The sequence below is a fragment of the Lepus europaeus genome, chromosome 7, assembly GCF_033115175.1.
Source record: "Lepus europaeus isolate LE1 chromosome 7, mLepTim1.pri, whole genome shotgun sequence".
Classification (NCBI taxonomy): domain Eukaryota; kingdom Metazoa; phylum Chordata; class Mammalia; order Lagomorpha; family Leporidae; genus Lepus; species Lepus europaeus.
The window spans coordinates 50,060,484-50,081,009 of record NC_084833.1 but is presented as its reverse complement, the minus strand read 5'-3'; the positions used below and the strand labels follow the sequence as shown (position 1 = coordinate 50,081,009).

Below are 20,526 nucleotides of genomic sequence, written 5' to 3'. Positions count from 1 at the left end.
TTAGAGGGCCGCAGGCATTGGCATCCAGCTCCAGAGTGAACTGTGGCAAAGCCTTAGCCCCCAGCCCTCTGCTTCCACCCCACCCTCCCCAGCGCTGGAGCAGATGGACTCTGGCCACAAGGCTGGTGGTTCCACGAGGGAGGAGCCTGCAGAGATGGATGTGCTGCTCTCTGATGGCCGTTTGCCCCCCTGGCAAGCACTGTTAGTCCATGGCAGCTGGCACTTACTTCCCTGCACACTGAGGGACCCAGGGGCGAGTTGGAGGAAGGAAGTTCTTTCCCTCCAGCCCACTCTCACCACACCCCAGGTCTGGAGTGGGTCCAGATTCGGTTCCTGCGAGGCCTCTGGGCTGACCCCTTGCCTCTTCCAGTGACTCTCCCCCTCATTTCTCCTGCCCAGGTGCCTCCAGGTTGAGAGTGAGCATGTCCTGAAGTCGATGAAGGCTTGCGTGAGTGAGACCCTGAGCACGCTGGGGCAGCACTTTGGCCAGCTGCTGGAGCTGGCCCTGACTCGGGAGGTACAGGTCAGTGCAGCTGGGCTGGGGGGAGTGGTAAAGCCAGGTTGGAGGGATGTTGCTAAAGTAACCTTTCTTTTTTTTTTTTTTTTCAGTTTTTAAAGTTTTTTTTAGAAAAGGTTTTATTTATTTCTTCAAGAGGTAGGGTTACGGATGGAGAGAGGGAGAGACTAGAGAAAGGTCTTCCATCCACTGGTTCACTCCCTAATTGGTCGCAATGGCTAGAACTGCACCCATCTGGAGTCAGGAACTTCTTCCAGGTCTCCCATGTGGGTGCAGGGGCCCAAGCACTTGGGTCATCTTCTACTGCTTTCCCAGGCCATAGCACAGAGCTGGATCAGCAGTTACATAGCTGGGACTTGAAATGGTGCCCATATAGGATGCTAGTGCTGCAGGCAGAGGCTTAGCCTACTACACCACAGCACTGTCCCCTAAAGTGACCTTTCTTGGAAGATGTCAACCAAAATCACCTCTAGCATCTGTGACATGAGACTTTTAGCCTTGGGCTGAGGCCTCCTGGACGTCCAATCCAACTCTGCATTTCCCAGGTGTGGAAACGACAGCCCAGAGAAGGAAGATGCTTATTGAAGGCCATACAGCAAGGCGATGGCAGAGCCTGGCATCTCCCACTACATGTTCAGTATGGTTGCCCCAGCATCAGTCTTCTTTGTGGAGCTATCATTCACGGAGTACCCCGTGGATCTTTACTTAAGTGCCTGCAGAGAATAAGGCTGGAAATTTGGGACATTCTGGCAACAGAACCAAATCTAGAAAAGGCATGAGGTTCAACCCCTTCCTCTAGGCAGGCTCCTGTTGGTTCCAGAAAGTGGGAGGGACTTGGAGCCTGACAGATCTCCTTTCAAACTGGTTTACCAGGGGACCTTCGTCAAGTTCGCTAGCCTCTCTCAGCCTCCTATTCCTCATCCACAGAAAGAGGAGAGAGAGGACTGAGCAAACACATATGGAAGGGGCTTGGCACATGCATGTAGTGTGGGTTAAATACACATTTCTCTCCCCTGCCCTCTGCTATTTTTAAAGCCTCCCAGTATAGCAGATTTCATAAGGTTTTCATTAGGAAAGGTATTTATATGTTATTTATAGTTACAGAAATATCGTGCTACATAGTTGCCATTCTTTTCCCACAAATAACCAATCCCTTTCCATGTAGACTTCTCTCCAAATTCAGTCATTCTCCCGACGCAGAGTTCCCTTTCTCTCCTTCCCGTGTGTGTACCTCCTTTTTCACAGGGCACAGGCCTTTAGGGCCTGGCTTATTTTAGTTTTATCTTGGGTCCATGGTCCTAGGCCAGCATCTCACATCAGTTCTACTTTCAACCACAGAACACCACCCAAAGGATACCCATTCTGTTCTGAGAGTCTAGAACAAAGGGGAGGAATTGCTGAAGGCTTGGGAACTAGGACAGGCGCTTCTATCTTGATGAACCAGTGCTGACAATCACATGCAGGGTCAGTCATGGCTCAAGCTGGGGACAGTGCCCTGAACTGAGCCCTCAAGTCCCAGAGGGAGCAGTGGGACATGGACACAAAAAAGATGAAGAAATCAAGGGAGTGATGGGTGAAGAATATTGAAGCACTGGCAATCCAGGATCTCCCATGTGAGGGGAGAGACTCAGATACTTAAGCCATCACCTGCTGCCTCCCCAGATACACATTAGCAGGAAGTTGGGCTTGGGAGCAGAGCCTGGACTCAAACCTAGGTGCTGTGATATGAAGTGCATATCAGAAATGTCTTAACTGCTATGCCAGATGCCCACCCCTAGAGTCTTCACATTAGAAACTCCACAGAGGACATGGGTGACATCAGAAGATAGTCTTGCTGAAGGCAGAGTAGTTTGTATTCAGTGTTCTAACTGTGTGCTTCCTAATCTAGTGACCCAAATGCTGTCCCCTAGGATGCAAATAATAATGATTATTAGTTATTACAGGATTATGCACTTAGGTTGTTTTTGTATTAATTAAATAAATCCATATCAATCAATTAGTTAATTTAATTAAACCGGTTTTTTGTAGCATAATTCTTATGACATTCCATTCTGCACTTAAAATCTTTCCAAAGGTCCTCAGATACTCATAATACTTCTTGTCTGTCTTTTAGCTTCCATAGGAAGGAATTTTGGTTTGGTTTGTCCATGCAGATATCTCTAGTGAATAATACAATACCTGGCATAGAATATTCAACAGTATGTTACCAACCTGCAGGAGCACAGATTTTATTATTTTATTGGTAAATGACCTACCTGTTTATACTGAGATGATGGCATTTCCAGAGATGCACTTTGGGAAATATTCTTTTAGCACTTGGGCATCCTGCCAGTTCTCAAGCAGAGGAATCATTCTCTTCCCCCATGTCTGTCTGTCTGCCTCATACACACACACACATACACACACAAACAAATAACATGGTGATAGGTGCTCACAATGGGGTAGTATTAATCTAGCACTACTCTACACTGGTCTGCCCCATCCTGGAATGTTCTGTCCAGTTTCAGGCTCTCGGTGTGTGATTGACAATGAATATACTTGGAGGAAGCTTCTGGGAAAAGGAGGTGCTGAAGATCAAGATTTTTGCAGAATATTTGGAGGGTCAGGGGATGGTTAAGCTAAAAATTGTGCTATCTAGAAGGTTCTGTGCTTTAGGGACCCAAAGGGAAGATAGGTTTGGGCCAGTGGATCGAATCTACAAGATAATCCTTGTAAACAGAAGTTTGTTAGCATACAATATACTAATTACCATGATTTGACCATTATATATATATAACTTATACATGTATTGAAATATCACATTGAGCCCCATAAATATCTATGATTGTTATGTGGCATTAAGATAAGATGTTAGGAAAAGAAGTTTGTGGAGCAGCAGGGCTGCCCAGCAATGGAAGGAGCTGACTTAGGAACTGCGCACTGCTGGGATGAGCAAGCTGTGGCTGGGAGGACATGGGCAGTAGGTGGACGTTGGGCTGAATGAGCTGTAAGCTTTCTTCCATTTCTTCCAATCTCGGTAGGATGTAATTCCATGAATTCAGGCGCTGTGGAGTAGTGAACTAAACATGGAATTTGGAGGACTATCAGTTTAAATCCTGACTTCTTATTGGTTATGTAAACTTGGGCAAATTACTTAATTTCTCTGACCCTGAATTACCTCCCTTCTACAGTGGAATGTGGTCCAAGTTAAATGAAATAATACATGAAGGATTGGTGGCACGCTTCTGAGTGTGTCATCTATTCTATTCATAAGTGACCTGCTTTGCCTTAAGAGAGACCAGCAATAAGCTTTGTTAAAGAGGTCTCCTCTACTTTCCTGATTGTTTATTAAGATAATTTAAGTACTTGGTAGGGAAGGAGATAGTTAAAGGTTAAATTGTAAGATGCAGCAATGGGAAAATGAATGAGCAATGATGAATCTATCTGGGAATACAGGGTTAGCCATGTGGCAGATAAAGGGAGAAAACTTGGTTTATTATTATTTTTTTTTTTATTTTTTGACAGGCAGAGTGGACAGTGAGAGAGAGAGAGACAGAGAGAAAGGTCTTCCTTTGCCGTTGGTTCACCCTCCAATGGCCGCCGCGGCCAATGCGCTGCGGCTGGCGCACCGCGCTGATCCGATGGCAGGAGTCAGGTGCTTCTCCTGGTCTCCCATGGGGTGCAGGGCCCAAGCACTTGGGCCATCCTCCACTGCACTCCCTGGCCACAGCAGAGAGCTGGCCTAGAAGAGGGGCAACTGGGACAGGATCGGTGCCCCGACCGGGACTAGAACCCGGTGTGCCAGCGCCGCAAGGTGGAGGATTAGCCTAGTGAGCCACGGCGCCGGCCAGAAAACTTGGTTTATAAAAATCATTCACTTGAGGATGACTTAGGGCATGCTCTAGTAAATCAGTTGACTCCCCTCCATATCTTGGAATCCTTGACTCAGCTTCATATGGATAGATGTTATGTTCATACATTTATTCATCGAGTCAATCATTTTTATTTTTGTTTAATGTTTCACATTTATCCTAATAAAATTGATTAGGAGGCATAGCTTTAGCTCTGTGGTTAGTTAAGCTTGTTAAAACTTTTATCTTGCAACTAAATTTTTCCTTGTCCCTGGTTGAATTGAACAATCTCAGATCTCACCTGAGGGATGCACCTGTCTTCCAAAAGGGATCAAATGAGAGGGACCTTCCTAAGAGAAGAGAGGCACTCATTTGAGCACACTCTGTTCCTTCTTCCCAGACAACCCATCCCACACTCTCAGTGAGTGACATGGAGGAGTGGGGAGCAAGCCAGCAAGGTGGTGTTGCCGACATCCCTATCTAGGTTGGAGGCAAGAGTGTGATGGGGCGCCTTAGGGGAGCAGGTTGGCCATCTGTGCAAGCAGTCCTTTCTTACCTTCATGAAGCCATTCCCCCAGAATAACAGCCCACACCTTTTTGCGGATCTTTTTGGAATCACCTTGGGGCAACCCTAGACCTTGCTTACAGAAGGTTCAGAAATACTATGGTCATTAAATTGGTTCCTAGATTGATTTGCTACCACTCAAGTTCAGCATTTGCTTCCTGCTCCATGAGAGGTCTTCAGCAGTTCATGGAAAATGAGTAATATGGAAAACCATGTAAAAGTTTCACAATTGTTTGCACAAAATAGACTCATCTGGGCTGATGCTTAGCTTAGTGGTTAAGATAACTGCATCCCACATTGGAATACTTGCGTTAGATTCTTGGCTTCACTTCTGATTCGAGCGTCCTGCCAATGCAGACCCTGGGAGGCAGCAATGATGGCTCAAATGTGGGATCCTGCCACCCATGTGGAAGACTTGGGTTGAATTCCCAGCTCCCAGCTTCAGTCTTGATCTGGTCCTGGCCCTCACAGGCATGTGGGGAGTCTGCCAATAGGTTGGAGTTCTCTGTGTCTCTGTTTGTCAATTTTAAACAAAAATAAATAAAATGCTTGTCTTAGTTTTTCCATGAACTTCTTGAAGTTGCCATGTATTTTCCAAGCTCAGGTTTTGCACAGCTATTTCTGATACTGGTAAGCAGAGGCTGCAGTGAGATTAAATGGCAGCACAAACAATGCAAATGTAACTGCAAGATGAGAAAAATAAAGATTTGCAAAATTTTTATGTACTGCCTATCCTATTTTAAAACTTCATGGAAGATAAATAAAGGGGAAAACAATCTAGAATCCATTTACTCTTGAGAATAATTCAAAGTTCCAACTCCATAGGTAAAAGCCATTTTTTCAATTTTCTTATTCTATTCATCCCAGCCAGCCAGGGTGAGGCTCCCAGGGTGGGCTAGGGGTGGGATAAAGTTGTGTTTTCTTCAGCAGCTGCAGTTCAAGCTGTTTGCATAGTAACAGGAAGGTTTTGAGCAGAAATTCTCAGTTTCTCACAAACAAAATTGAAAGGGCTGTTAGTGCACTGGATGCACAATAGTGTCACAGCACTAGCCCTACAGTCATAGAGAGTTAATATAGGCCAACCCTCAGTTCCTAGGCCCCAGGCAACGTTTTGCCTTGGGACTCAGCCTAAGGATTCACGAAAGGCCTTAACAGACTCTCGTTTGTGGCTGAGAGAAAGAGGACTGGTTGAGGGTATGGTTTTGGTTGCAGCCTCAGCAAGATGTCAATTTGTTTCTGTTGTCCACAGTCCACAAAGATTTGTGGATAGACACTCACTGGGAAAGCAGTCACTATAGGTTAATTGTGGTATTGTGTTTACCATATATGGGAGAAAAATGTCTCCTTTCTCACTGAAAGGCATTTGATAAGATTTTTATCTTCCTGCAAAGTCAGGAATTTGCAGCTACTTTACTAGGACTTGATTTACTTACATTCTTTCCCATCCAGCATATTCGAGATGTCTTCATTCCTAGCCCCCGCTAAATGCTGACTTAAGCTCCTTGAAGAGACTCAGACCAGTGCTCTTCACATTTGCTTTAACTGCACTGCATTATCCAGGGTCCCAAATATTTCCTAAGAGAAATGTAAGCATATAGTTTCAAGGAAATCTATTTCCAGATCTCCAATCTTTATTTGTGTTCTTTCCTAAAAATAATCTTCCCAATAATACTCTGAGATTTTGATACTCCTTCTATCACTCTCCAAAGAAAAAGTATCACCCATCCCAAATCTCACAGTGTCGCACTGCCATGAAGGAACCTCAGGGAGAGAGTGGTGACTCAAGCCGAGGAGAAGCCATCATGAATGAACCGTTAAACCCTTAGGTCTCTGTGAATTATTTCCTTGTTTTTCACTTGTTTCTCTTGAGAGAGACGTTAGAAATTGTGTATTTTTTCCAGTGTGGGATTTTTTTGAATTCAGATATGTGGTACACTGCGTGTGAGTGCGTGCTTGGAGGGGTGATTCTGAAAGTTTCCCGTTTATTTGACTTCTTTCATCCATTTATGCTCAAACACAGTAGTGCTCGCATTATCTGAGGTTTTGCTTTCTGTGATTTTTAGTTACCTGCTGACAGCTGTGGTCTGAAAATATTACTAGAGTGGAATGAGGAATTATGATTTTTTTGAGAAAGAGAAACCACACACACATAGCTTTTGCCATCGTCTATTGTTATAATTGTTCTCTTTAGTATTGTTAATCTCTTACTGTACCTAATTTATAAATTAAACTCTATTTCAGGAAAAAACTGTATATATACTATCTGGTGCTAGCCAGAATTTCAGGTATCCACTGAGGGTCCTGTAACACATGCCCCATGGATGGTGTGACTACTGTAGGGTATTGTTCTTGAGAAACATTCTCGTTAGATCGAAGCAGAGAGAGCACTATTTTTATCAAAACAATTCCTTTCAGCTGTTTTTTATATTCGACTCTCAGTTGTCATATTAGCTGGAAGGAAAAGTATTTTTGAAGATCAAAAATTCTAAAGGATTTATAATTCTTTTAAATGTAACTGGAATGGTTTTGAGAATAATCAAGTATTTCAAGATGTATTGGAATACATCTTGAATATGAACACAAGATTTACATGATTTTTTTCTTCAGATTTGCTACTCATTATTTAAGAAAGCAGCTAAAGTCCATTTTCTGGGAATTTTCTTTGAAATATTTGTATCAGTTTATACTCTGTTAGCAGAAGATGAAACTATTGCTTAAGATGAACTAATTATAATTAGACTTAAGCATTATATATCATTTTCCATCTTTAAATGTAAGGAAGATTGATCATAAGAATGCCTGAAATTGATCAAGTTATTTCTAATTTTAAAATTCTTATTTAATTATTTCCTACAGATAAACACCAAAGTTCAATACATGTATACAACTCTTTACTGAAGGAACACTATGTCTCTTATCATATTCTTAGATTTATAATTTTTAAAAGGTTTTATTTTTATTTATTTGAAAGGTACAGGTACAGAGAGAGAGAGAGAGAGAGAGAGAGAGATCTTCCATGTGCTGATTCACTCCCCAAATGGCTGCAGTGGCTGGGGCTGGGTCAGGCCAAAGCCGGGAGCTAGGAACAAGGAGCTTCATCTGGGTCTCCTACATGGGCTCAGGGGCCCAGGGACCTGGGCCATCGTCCGCTGCTTTCCCGGGTGCATTAGCAAGGAGCTGGATCAGAAGTGGAGCATCCAGGACTGGAACTGGTGCCCATATGGGGTGCCCATGTTGCAGGCGGTGGTTTTACCCGCTATACTGAAATGCTGGCCCTAGATTTATAGTTAACTTAGAACATTAGCAATATATTATTTTGCAGGGTCACAAATTCAGTACATAATTTTATCTCAGCTTTATAACATATACATTTTATTTTAGATCTAAGTTATTTTAATATCAACAGTTTTTAGCATTTGTACCTTAAAGAATGATCTTCATAATTATTTATCAGTGGTTTAATAGGATTTCTTGAAACATATCAACACATTTTTTTAGTTAAAAATGAAATCAGGTCTTTATTGAGAGAAAGGTAAGTGTGACTTGTCTGATCAGTTTGGCTTGAAAGGACTGTCTTTGCCAATCAGATTAGGGTATTTTCTATAAATTAAATATGTATAAAGTGTAGCTTCAAGGGTTTGATGAAACATTTGAAGCACAAAATATTTTACTGGAGAATTGTGGTGGTACTGAAATTAATAACATTTTGATTTTTCCAGATTCTTTCTGAATAATTTGGGTGACCAAAATATTCTAAAATAAAAGTCTATGATTACTATTTATAATTAATTGATAAGTCTTGATGAAGTACTTTTCTAATTTGCCTCAGAACTCGAGAATGAGTGAGGGAACATCTCTAATAATTGGGTAACAAATTCTTTTGTAAAACAAGTCTAGTGGTTTCCAATTCATTGTTCTCAGCAGAATTAAAGACTAATTTACAAGAGTCATCAGCTGCCAGATAATGAAAATAGTGTTTGATGATAGGTCACTGAGTGATCACATAATTTAGAAGGTGCAGCAAGGATTGAGCATGTGGCTGTTTAAATTCCTATTCCCCCTTGGATTTAGGGGAACAAGATTTTTCAGAGTTTATATTTAAACATATAGTTTTAAGCCAATATTCAGTCAAAGATAAGTGTATGAATATGAAAATCTGAAAAGGATAAAAGCCTCATTCATCTCATTGAGATATATTTATAACAAAACTTTAATTTTTAGGATTGATAATCATTCAACAAAATTTATAAACTATTTTGTTTTGACTGATTATGCTAATAATAAATGTAGTGGTAACTCAATCAAGGCAATGTTTTTAAACTTTTGGAGACATAATAAACAATGACAAATAAAATTAAATTTCAAATTTCAATGGTAAGTATGATAATGGTGATCAATATAACACTTAAATATATTAAGGTAACATTCTGAGGGAAGATTAGAATGGGAATATATATATAATGAAGAAAAGATGCAAAATGTTGAAAAAATAGGTTATTTTTCAATGGATGATGATGATATCAAGTTGTTTTGGTATTTACATTCCATTGACTACATCTCAAAGAATGATGTAATGGTTTTATTTATGGCAATATTTATGGAAATTACATCCCTTTCAACATTGTGTTTTAAATATATGACAAAAAATTTTAGCTGTCGAATTAAAAATGTGTAAGAGGTCACTCATTTCTCAAGTCAGGGACAAATGAGCAACTATTCCTTTGGGATAGGATGCAAAGGCACTTTTAGTTCTATATCGTCATGGCTGTTGTCCTTGCCTCTTGCTAGAAAGTTGGTTAGCCTTTAAGATCCCTGTGTTGTGTATGGAGAATCAGCCTCAGAAACTCCCTGAACTGAGACCACAACTGATGTTCCTGTGGTCTGGCTCCGTGGGCCTTGTGAGGACCAGCCCCTCTGCCACGTGCTTCTCAGTGTACTAATTTTCCACACCTTTTGAATATTTCAGGCTTGAGTAATATTTCTTCTTGTTACATCTTTTTTTTCCTAGTAATGAACTATGTCTCTACTGTTCTCTTTCCTTCTGTCAATCCCTTTTTTCTAAAAAAAGAAAAAAAGATTCATTTATTTATTTATTTGAAAGGCAGAGTTATAGAGAGAGAGAAAGAGATCTTCCATTTGCTGGTTCACTAAATGGCCACTAGAGCCAGGGTTGGGCCACGCCAAAGCCAGGAGCTTCATTTGGGTTTCCCACCTGGTGGCAGGGGCCCAGACACTTGGGCCATATTTTGCTGTTTTCCCAGGCACATTAGTAGGGAGCTGGATCAAAAGTGGAGCAGGGCCGGTGCTATGGCTCAGTAGATTAACCCTCTGCCTGCAGCAGGTTCCCAAATGGGCTCCAGTTCTAGTCCCAGCTGCTCTTCTGATCCAGCTCTCTGCTATGGCCTGGAAAAGCAGTAGAAGATGGCTTAGACGCTTGGGCCCCTGAACCCATGTAGGACACCTAAAAGAAGCTTGGGTGCCTGTTCCCATGTGTGAGTTCCTGGTCCGGGCTTCATCCTGGCCCAGCCTTGGCTGCTGTGGCCATCTGGGGAATGAACTAGTGGATAGAAGAGCTCTCCCTCCCTCCCTTCCCTGCCTTCTCTCTCTAATTCTGACATTCAAATAAATAAATAAATCTTTAAAAAAGTTGTTAAGAGGAACTCAGTTGAATTTTTAATGTTTTACTTTCCTTCTTACATGGCTGTCTTTCTGTCTGGCTCATAGAGTAAGTGGATCTGGATCTGAGCAGCTTTCCCTACTTATATTTCCCTTTGCATTCTGGCACATTCTTTTATTTTTCTAGAAACTCTTAAAGACTTTAGGATTTCCTTCATTGAGACAAATGGAATCACTTAAGTTCTGGGTCTTCCAAATTCCTCCAAATCCAACAAATCTTAACCACTTTTATCTTCCTAAATTAGATATCCTCACACAAAAGATATTTTCCCATCTGAACATTTACTAATCTACATTTGGATTAGGCTGTTGTTTTGTCTAGCTCTTCTTCAGTATGTCCAAACTTCATGTATTTCTCTGGCACGTTCCCTTAAGACAGAAATGATGTTATGTTTCCACATCCAAAACCTTTCCTCTGGATGTGTATCCAGTAATCCTTAGCATAATACATGCTGATCTCTGTAGTCTGTTCCTATGTTCTGGAACACGTTTAAAGCATCAAAACAAAACAAAAACAGAACAAACAGCAACAAAGAAATCCCAACATTAACCACTTTAATTCTATCCCATGGTTTTAAGGGCCAAGAATTTGGATAGGGCTTGGCTGAATGATTTCCACTCCATGAGGCATCAGTAGAGGTGATGTTTAGCTGGAAGATGGTTTGGAGAGGCCTATACAGCTTCACACTCATGTATTGCATCTTGGAGGGCATGGCTGGAAGGCTGGTCTCAGCCAAGAGTATTGATAGTGATCTTGTATGTATACATATATGTGTGTGTGTGTGTATTTCCAACTTGACTGTTTCAGAGTTATCAGACTTCTTACCTGTCAATTCAGAGCTCCCAAAAGGCTGTTTCAAGGAGCCTGGGAGCCTGGGTAGAAGCTTCAAGGCTTATTATGATCTGGCCCTGGGAATCCTAGGACATTACATCGGCCAAGTGTTAGCTTTTGTTGGTCAAACAAGGCATTAAGGCCAACCAAGATTCAAGGGAAGGAGAATCAGAACACATCTCTCTATAGCAGTAGAAAAGACTGTAGCCATTTTTAATCTGTCACATTTTAGGAACTCCTTTGCATAGATGAGCTGCTCTGCCATGTCTAGTTATGGACTCTCTATCTTAGGCTTTAGGAGGAGGCTTCATAATATTCTCCAGGATCCTCCAAGGAACTCATTGCCACCTGCTCTTTGAGAGCCTACCTCACGTCAGACAGATTTTACTGGGTTGCAGTCAGTTTTTTCTTATTGTGAAACAAAACAGATAATTCTTTTCCAATTCTTTACTTAGAGCAGTTGGAGTGCACACATCTCCTTAACTCCTGTTACTCCTGTGTCCTGGTCTTTAGAATTTTTTCATGTGTTTGTCTCATATCTGCCTAGCTTGTCTTTTAAGAACATATTTATTATCCAGGCTATTTATTTTGTTTTTATTCTTTCACCACTCTTCTCATGATACAGACTGATGAAGCAGTATTAGTTTGAAATAGAGATCAGGACAGGAATGGGTAGGCAATTCCTGTGAAGGAAGAAGGGAGAGAGCAGTTGCAGTTTGGAAAGCACATTGCGGGCCTGACTTCTCAGAAAGAAAAGGAGGAAGGAAGGATGGAGCAGGAAGAGAATCAGACAGAGAACCGAGCCACGGTCACCTGAGAGAAGAGTCTCCTGGCCCAGTCCTGCTGTTCTCAGTCACAGCTGGAGTAGCTCAGGGAAAGATCCAACACAAGATCCAGGAGCAGCAGGGTTTCCAGTCGACTATGCTTCCTGTTGGAGGAGCCCTAGTCACTCCTGCACAGAGTGTTAGATGGGAATGAGAGGCCAGGGTGGAGAACCACTCTCCTATTGGTAAGAACTGCTAATGCGGCCAGCTAGTATCCTTGCCTCGAGGCCTCCATCCACTAGTGCAGGTGACATGAAGTGTCCTGCTGGTATGGAAGGAGATGGATTCACTGACCTCTGAAAATAAGAAATCGGATACAGAGGGGTCAGGGTCTAGCTTTACCCCAGATCAAGTTTCTGGGTGTCAGTTTCATTAACTGAAATGAGGACTGGACAAAAGCTTTGACCCTTCCTATTCTGACAGTTTGTGGTGTTTCAGTAGGGCTTTTGGTCTTGTATCTTTCCAAATGTAAGCTCTGGAAAAGATGCTTACAACTTTTCTTTGTCAGAGATCTGATTAAATGAGGCATATCTGAGGTGTAATTAGTGTATATATGTGTATAGACATTAACATGAATTTATTCTCAGACATAAATGGTCTAATATTAGCAGCTGATTGCAAAAGACATTGGGTTTGAATTGTTTAATGTAATGCTAATTTGCTTCAAGTGCAAACACTAATCAGGAACATTAGGTAATTACCATTTAGGTACAGGACCCCAATATATGAAATCTGCATTTTTACATGAGCGTGAGTATCACATGTGTGGTTGCTTACAGTAATGATGGGGAGATTCTAAGAAGTATGTTCATTGTAGAGGATTGTAGTGACAAGTCTCAGTTATCAATTTTACCTTTTATTAACTCTCATTCAAGGGCCTCTGCTCAATCTTTGGGTATGATTTTTGTATTTAATGTAGTTTGAGTAAATACATACTTAATCTTGGGCTTCTATATGTAGAGGATTAGCGTGCTATGCATGTGAGGAATTCCTATGAGTTTAAATAAAGAAGAAGAGAGAAAACCATTTGCTATGAACCTCAACTCCTTTAAGTTTAACCACTTTACAACTGAAAAAGCCAAAGTATATGGGATTTATCTCAACTGCCCAAGATCACAAAATAGTAACTGCTAATATTTGTGTCTACCAGTAGAAGTCCCTTGTATATACTAACAGTCTTAAGAAATGGGCACAAGTACCTTAAGAGGTAGACACTGTTGTTTCCACCATTTTACGCATAAGAAAACTGAGGCAAAGGAAGGCTAAATTGCTTGCTCCAGGGCATATAAACAGAAGTAGCAGAACCAGGATTTGAATCATATGCATACTCCATTAGCAAAGTGTGTTAAAGGCAAGCTAAGGCTAGAACTCAGATCTCCTTTTTTTAATTAAAAAATTGAACAGGCATATACAAATTGTACATATTTATGGGGGTACAATGTGATGTTTTATTACATATGTACACTGTTCAATGTCCAATCAAAGAAAATCTTTTTATCTGAACATTTCTTTGCAGTGAAAACATCTCTATTTCTAAAACAGAGAAATATCACCTAATTTAACATTATCTTTAATCACCCTATTTTGCAGTAGAACCCTGGGGTCCTCATTTCCTTTTAGGTGTCATTTCCATTACACCAGGGTTGTTTAAAAACAAATCCATCATTGTATCTTAAAAAATAAACATGGCAGCTGAAATGGCACACGTGGCTGCTCAGAGTACCCAGCTAAGGAAGTCTTAACTTCCCCCTCTGAGGGTTTCAAAGGCAGTCTCCCCAGCCTCTATCTGCACACCCCCTAGGAGAAACTTGAACAACTCGTATTAATTAGCAGGCAGGAATCATTTACAATCAATAAATCACATGCTCCAAAGCAAATGGCTGATTATGAAGTGGTCTCAAGTTACAAGATTTTTTTTCCCAGAAATTAGCCAAGCTCTTCTAGGAATAATCTTCATATCTTATTTGTTAGTGAATCTTGCATTTGCTTTTCTTCTAGACCTCTGTTGGTCCTAGTTCAGTCACTCCCAGTGCCTCCAACCATTTGTTTTGGATCCTTGGTCAGGATGGCATTTCTCACTGAGTTACCCACCCTCGAACAGGATTCCCATGTTGCTAAGCTGGCCTGACTATACACCTACTAGAGATGTCACTGGGACAGAAACTACAGGAGAGTGATTTTCTTGACTTAACCCCACTCTGTAACTCAGATGGAGTCTACCATTGGATAACAGCCATCCAAACTGAGCAAATTCTTTGATCATAGCTGTGACAACTCATTGGTTTTCTTTATTGTTTTTTAAGATTTTTATTTGTTTACTTGAAAGTCAGAGTAACACAGAGAGAGAAGGAGAGGCAGAGAGAGAGAGAGAGAGAACTCTTCCATCCGCTGGTTCACTCCCCATACAGCTGCAATGGCTGGAGCTGCATCAATCTGAAGCCAGGAGCCAGGAGCTTCTTCCAGGTCTCCCGCGTGGGTGCAGGGGCCCAAGCACTTGGGCCATCCTCTACTGCTTTCCCAGGCCATAGCAGAGAGCTGAATCTTGAACCAGTGCCCATATGGGATGCTGATGCTGCAGGCTGGGGCTTTAACCAGCTGCACTACACTCCAGCCCCATTGGTTTTCAATATGATGGTTTATTTCACTGATATTTTCTGTTCTTGTTAGGAGCAAGTAGCTCGAGAAAATAATCTGGTGAGTCTACAGGTATTGAGAGCCAATTTTCAGTTAACTGAAAATATATTCCAAGTGTGTTGCTCAAGCCCTTAGGTTTGAAATGAGCCCTGATCTCTGAAATATAGCTCAGACCTCACCGAGGTCCATGCCTTTCCCAAAGCCAGAGCCTTGTTGCCCCGCCGCAGGGCAGTAGAGGAAGCAGGAGTGTAGATTCCATGGGTACTGTTGGGGGCGTGGGTCCACTGGTATTCCATTAAGGAAGATGATCAGAGGGCAGATGGGTATGTAACAGGCTGATTTTTCTTTTTCTTCTTAGGCACTGGTGAGAAAAATTGATGCCTCAGAGAACATCTATACGATGGAGTGCAGCACAGGGAACCTGTTCAGCCTGACCCAAGAAGGGGCTGCCTTGTGCCGCATCATAGCCAAGGTGAGTGGCATAATCTGGGGCCAAGTGGCAGGCCCAGGGAAAAGGAGAGGGAGATCCCTTGTTTGGTGGGAACAGCTGGCTTGGGAGGTCTGTTCTGGCTCCAGCATTAGCTTGCTGCCTAGCCTTAAGAGGGTCACCTTCCTTATCTGGGACTTGGTGGGTAGACCCTCTGATTTCATTTCTCACTTGAAGGCTGTTGCCCCTATATCTTCCATCATCAGTCTGCAGTGTCTATCGTATGTATCAAACCTCCTTCCCTATCTCCACATGTCCTTACTTCCTTGATAGCTGTGGTACCCCTGGTATCCACAGGTGAAGTCTAAAACAAAGACCACCTTTTGATTTATCTGGCCCATTGACATCTTATGTATAAGATTATGTAATGTTTCTGACCCCATTCAAAGGAAAAAGGTTAAGCCCCCTCCATATCTCTTAATCCTGTGCCCATAACAACTTGTACCACATAATCATTAGTGGTAGTGTTATCAATAGGAGGAATGGGTCTACAAAGATGACAAAAATACCTGAAATTCAGAGGCATTTATTCTTTGAGGGTCCTGTGCAGCACCTCATTCTCCTCCTATGCCCCTCGGAATCCTGTGAACCTCAGCATCTGCCTACCTGCTCTGGAAAAACAGGAGGAGAACTTGACTTTCTGTCACTTTGTCACAAAGGACTCTGGCCAGTGCTCAGCAGGCATCAAGACAACGTGGGTTCCTAAATCCACCTAGTCTGTGCCTGTCCAGTGCTTTCCTCCTCCTTGCAAATGGAAATGCAAGGGCTTTTCCAAGAAAAATGAAAAGAGAGAAGAGTTTAGGCTGAACTGGAACAGGCTCGATTTCAGAAATTCATTTTAAATCTTCTTTTAAAAAATATTTTATTTTCACTTTGTTTGAGAGAGACAGAGACAGGCACAGACACAGACACACAGAGAGATCTTTCATCACCTGGTTCACTACTGAAATGCCCATAACACCTGGGCCTGGGCCAGGCCAAAGCTAAGAAGGAGCCTGGAACTCAATCTGGGTCTCTTGCATGAGTGCAGGAGCCCATGTATTTGAGCCATCACCTGCTGCCTCCCAGGGTGTACCTTAGCAGGAAGCTGGAATTGGAAGTGGATCTGGGACTCGATAGAAATGTCCTTACTGGTGGCTTTGCTTCAGATGCCTGCCCTAGTTCATCTCAACTCTGATTGTGTCCTCTTCCCCTCAGTTTCTCCCTGCATGCTGACCCTGTGCAGGTCTGTCCTGGTGCTGTGGTGGAGCAGCATCAGTTTAGTGATTGACTTCAAAGGAAGCTAGCTGAATTTCTTTTGGAATGATGAGTGTATTTTCCTTCCAAAATGAGTTGCAAACACTGGCTGGGCTTGGGCTCCAGGTGTGGATGTGAGGCCTGGGAGAGGTGAGACTTACTCTGAGTGGCAGCATGGGACCTGAAAGTGTTTTATACTTTTTGGAAAGCACAGATCTCTGAGTTTCCTGGGGATGAAACTTTGCTGGGCAGAGGCTCTGAAGCTGCAGGGATTCTATGCCAGGGCCTGGGCCCTCAAGATCTCATCTCAAGTGCTGCTTGATGTAGACAGCTCCCCCTGCCTGCTTTTGCCCTCTTCTTTCAGAAAAGCAGAGAAGGGACACTTGTTCAGGGCTGAGCCAAAGCTGGTGTTTCCCGCAGAGGTAGCCTCCTCTGGGGACGAGGACTTAGCTCCACTTAGTGCTGATCCTAAACATTTGCATTGGTGGAAAGGCCTGGTGGTGGGGACCGGGAGCAGCGCTCATCCCACCTCTGTCGTGAACTCACTGGAGGTGGTTGGCTGGGCCACTGGGGCACTGGCTCCCGGTTCATGATCTGAGGAGGCTGGGCTTTGTGGTATTTAAGAGGCCTTCCAAATCCACCATGCTGCCTGGCTTGGTTGGTGTTTTTATGGGAAAACTCAGGATGCAATTGTGGTTTTATTCTCCATCATTTTGCGAAATAAAGGTAAGTGATCTATTTTCCACATTTACTCACTATTTTCTCCATTTCTTTCTTTAATCCTCCTACTATTCCACCCGTACCTCCACTACTTGATTCTCCTGTTTGCCCTAACACTAGCTCCCAGCTCTCAAAAACAGTACTTGTTTAAAGATTTGGAATGATCCTTTGAGTGTTCCCAGAGCCTGCTGCAGGGATACGTGAGTCTCACTGAACATGAACAACAAGGACAATATGAATTACTGTGTGTTGGCTGCTTCCCTGTGCCAAGCCCTGTTCTGGCACTTTCTGCACAGGTGTCATGTTTACACACCTCTCTCTGACATGGGCATCAGTGACCCTGTTTTACAGATAAGGACTGTAGGACACAGATTTATCTGGTTCTGGAGTTGATGCCTTTTCTATGCTACCAGCCTAGTTGTCTAAAAGCTAGAGTCCGCCTCTTTCCAGGCAAAACCCCTACACAATAAATCCATCTCCCTCTTCATCAGCGTTTCCTCTTCCTCTGCTTCTGATGCAGCACACAGTGAGCAGCTGGTCCACTCCAGGTGTGAGGCTGGCGAACGCTAGGCTGGGGAGGCTCCAGCAGGTGAGAGGGAGAACGGGCCAATCTGAGACTTCTGAAGCTGGAAGTGGTCAACTCTGATGGTGACAGAGGTGACAATGGCTGTAGTAAGTTGCAGTGGTAATAACAAATTCAACATTTTTTTAAAAAGATGTATTTAGTCATTTGAAAGAATTACGGAGGGAGAGAGGGACACACACACAGAGAACTTTATCTGGGTCTCCTATGTGGATGGCAGGGGTCCAAACATGTGGATCATCTGCTGCTTTCCCAGGTGCATTAGAAGGGAGCTGGGATCATGTCACAGGGCCAGCCCCTAAATCAACATTTTTATTAGACTATGTGTCAGATAATGTTCTAAGTGCTTTACTTCTTTAAACCTTCTAACAGTCTGCTGTAGTACGGCATCTACCCCCACCCTATATTTGTGGAGGAGCTGAGGCAGTGAGAAGATCACACATCTAGCAAGGGACAGAGTGGGATTTGAAGCAGCTGTTTGGCAACCACAGCTATGCTCTGTTACTGCTCTGAACTGCTCCTGGGGGCATCTCTTCCTCCTACCAACCTCTCCCTTCTCACCGCTTCCCTACCCTTGCTTTCCTCCCCCTTCGCATCCTTCCTTATTTACTGAGTCTTCCCTTGTATCAAGCACTGTGCTAAGCTCTCCACTGTGCTAAGATCATCCTTTCAGCACTTCTTTGATGCGCTAGAATTCCAATTCCTGGTCTTCATGTTGAGGAAAGAGAGTGTCCGAAAGAATGCAAACAACTTGTCCAAGGCCATATGCATTCATGCAAAGCTAGGATTTTACCCAGGTCGACTGATTCTTGTGTCTCTGGTCCTCGGGGTAGAGCAGACAGACACTTGAAGTGGGGAGGAGATTCTGTGGTGCCTCTCATCTTTGCAGCCTGGAAGATGGCCAGGGAGTTCCTCACACAGAATCACTGTGCTGGTGTCCAGTGCTGACGGCGAGGCAGGAGCTGGCTTCCCTGGCATACCTGACACGTAATCCCCACCTTGGATGCTCAGGAGGTGTCCCAACATTGTGACAGATGAGGGGCAGTCCCTCACAGCAGCCTCCAACACCTACCTCTTTGGGGCCTTTCTCTATCTCAACTGCCTCTAAGAGAGGCTCTGGGCAGCCTTTCTCAGGCTTGTCCTGTCTAGCTCTTGGGTTCTTCTGAAGGTCAAGGAATGACCCCAGACCTCACTATGATGCTTCCCTTCCGTGTGCTGTCTCAAAGTTTCCCCCACCCCCACTCTCTCTCCTTGGTTATTCTTGCCACCACCAGAATAGACACCCCACAAGTGGCCTCTTACAGCGCTATGACAGCTCATCCTAAGCCTATGTGAATAATTCATACTGTTATATAGCTGGGCTCTGAGCCCAGAGCTTTCTATAAAATTAAACAAGCTCCAGCCAACAGTGTGATTCTGCTAGCTCAGGAGATTCCCAGCTGTACTCAAGGCTGACTGTTGCTCTTGCGTCCTGAATGGGGGCTTCAGAATTGTCCATGGGGCCACTCCACCTTACTTCCTGCCTCTCACCTATCCTAACCCTCGGGACTCCTTTTGTGAGGGCACAAGATGCCCTTGCAGCTAGGAAACCTCCATTGCCTGATTCTGCCTTGAACCTGGTTCGAGGGTCTTCCACATACATCAACTCAGTTGCTCCCCCAGTTGCTCAGTCATCACCCTCTTTTTAGCCAAAGCTAACAAGCAGGAAAGCCAGGATTTGGACCATAATAATCTGGTCTTTCTTAGTCTGGGCCCCAGACTTTCCCTTTTCCTCTCCCAGAAACTAAAATGCTAAGAAGGACATTTTTCATTGTCTTGGGAAAGGGCATAATGGGGGTCTAGTGCAGTGTGTGCAGAGGCTTAAATATACTTGTGCTGGGCTCAGTGCCTCCTGAGCCAAGGAGTCAGCCACATCCATCCTGGCTTTGGGCCTTGTGTTCTTTGTTCCAGATGTAGCTATCAATCGGTACCTATCAACAAAATATTTATATAATTTATATGATTAAATACATGCATATATAAATGCACATTCACATGTATTTTCATATGGAAGGAGCTTATTTTAAAGACCAGAGGCAGGCTGGGGAGATCTGGCGATTACTGTTTCTTTCCTTCTCTAAAGAATAACTTGATTTGGCTTCCGTGGCTTGCTGAGCAGGGTCTTTGTGTGGAATCCTCAGCAGCTGTCCCATGGGAAAGTAGCAAGGCAGGGATAAAGGATTGTGGAACAAAGGATCAGAGGGTAAGAGTCTTATCTTGTGGCAGACTGATTTTTCCTGGAGTAATGATGTGCATTGGAAATCTGAGTGTCTCTGTGTTGATCCTTCTGCAAACCTCCAGCCTATGCTAGGGGCTCCTGGAACCTACCCCTCACTGCCCTTACACACAGCTTTGTGCCTGCTTTTCAGATCACCTGCACTGCCAGTCCATGAGCTCAGCGAGGCTGGCGACTGAGGCAGTCTTGCTCAGGGCCTGGCACAAGGTCTGGCACGTGGTGAGCACTAGTATTGTTAGTATTGTTGAATGCAGGGATGACTTTACCAGCCCTAAGCTATGTCCTCTTTCCCTTCAGATCTAGGAGGAAAGTAGGGACAGAAATGTTTCTCTTACTTGATTTTAAAA

The 20,526-nt window shown here is 43.3% G+C and overlaps 1 protein-coding gene across 1 annotated transcript in view; it reads left to right on the top strand.

Annotated features, from left to right (window-relative positions):
• The window catches only part of INSC (INSC spindle orientation adaptor protein), a 122,389-nt gene that overhangs the window by 57,568 nt on the left and 44,295 nt on the right, over positions 1-20,526 (top strand). The window contains exons 5-6 of the mRNA XM_062198103.1: positions 400-523; positions 15,237-15,350. Of these exons, the coding sequence (XP_062054087.1) occupies positions 400-523; positions 15,237-15,350 (238 nt within the window). The remainder of the gene's footprint in view (positions 1-399; positions 524-15,236; positions 15,351-20,526) is intronic.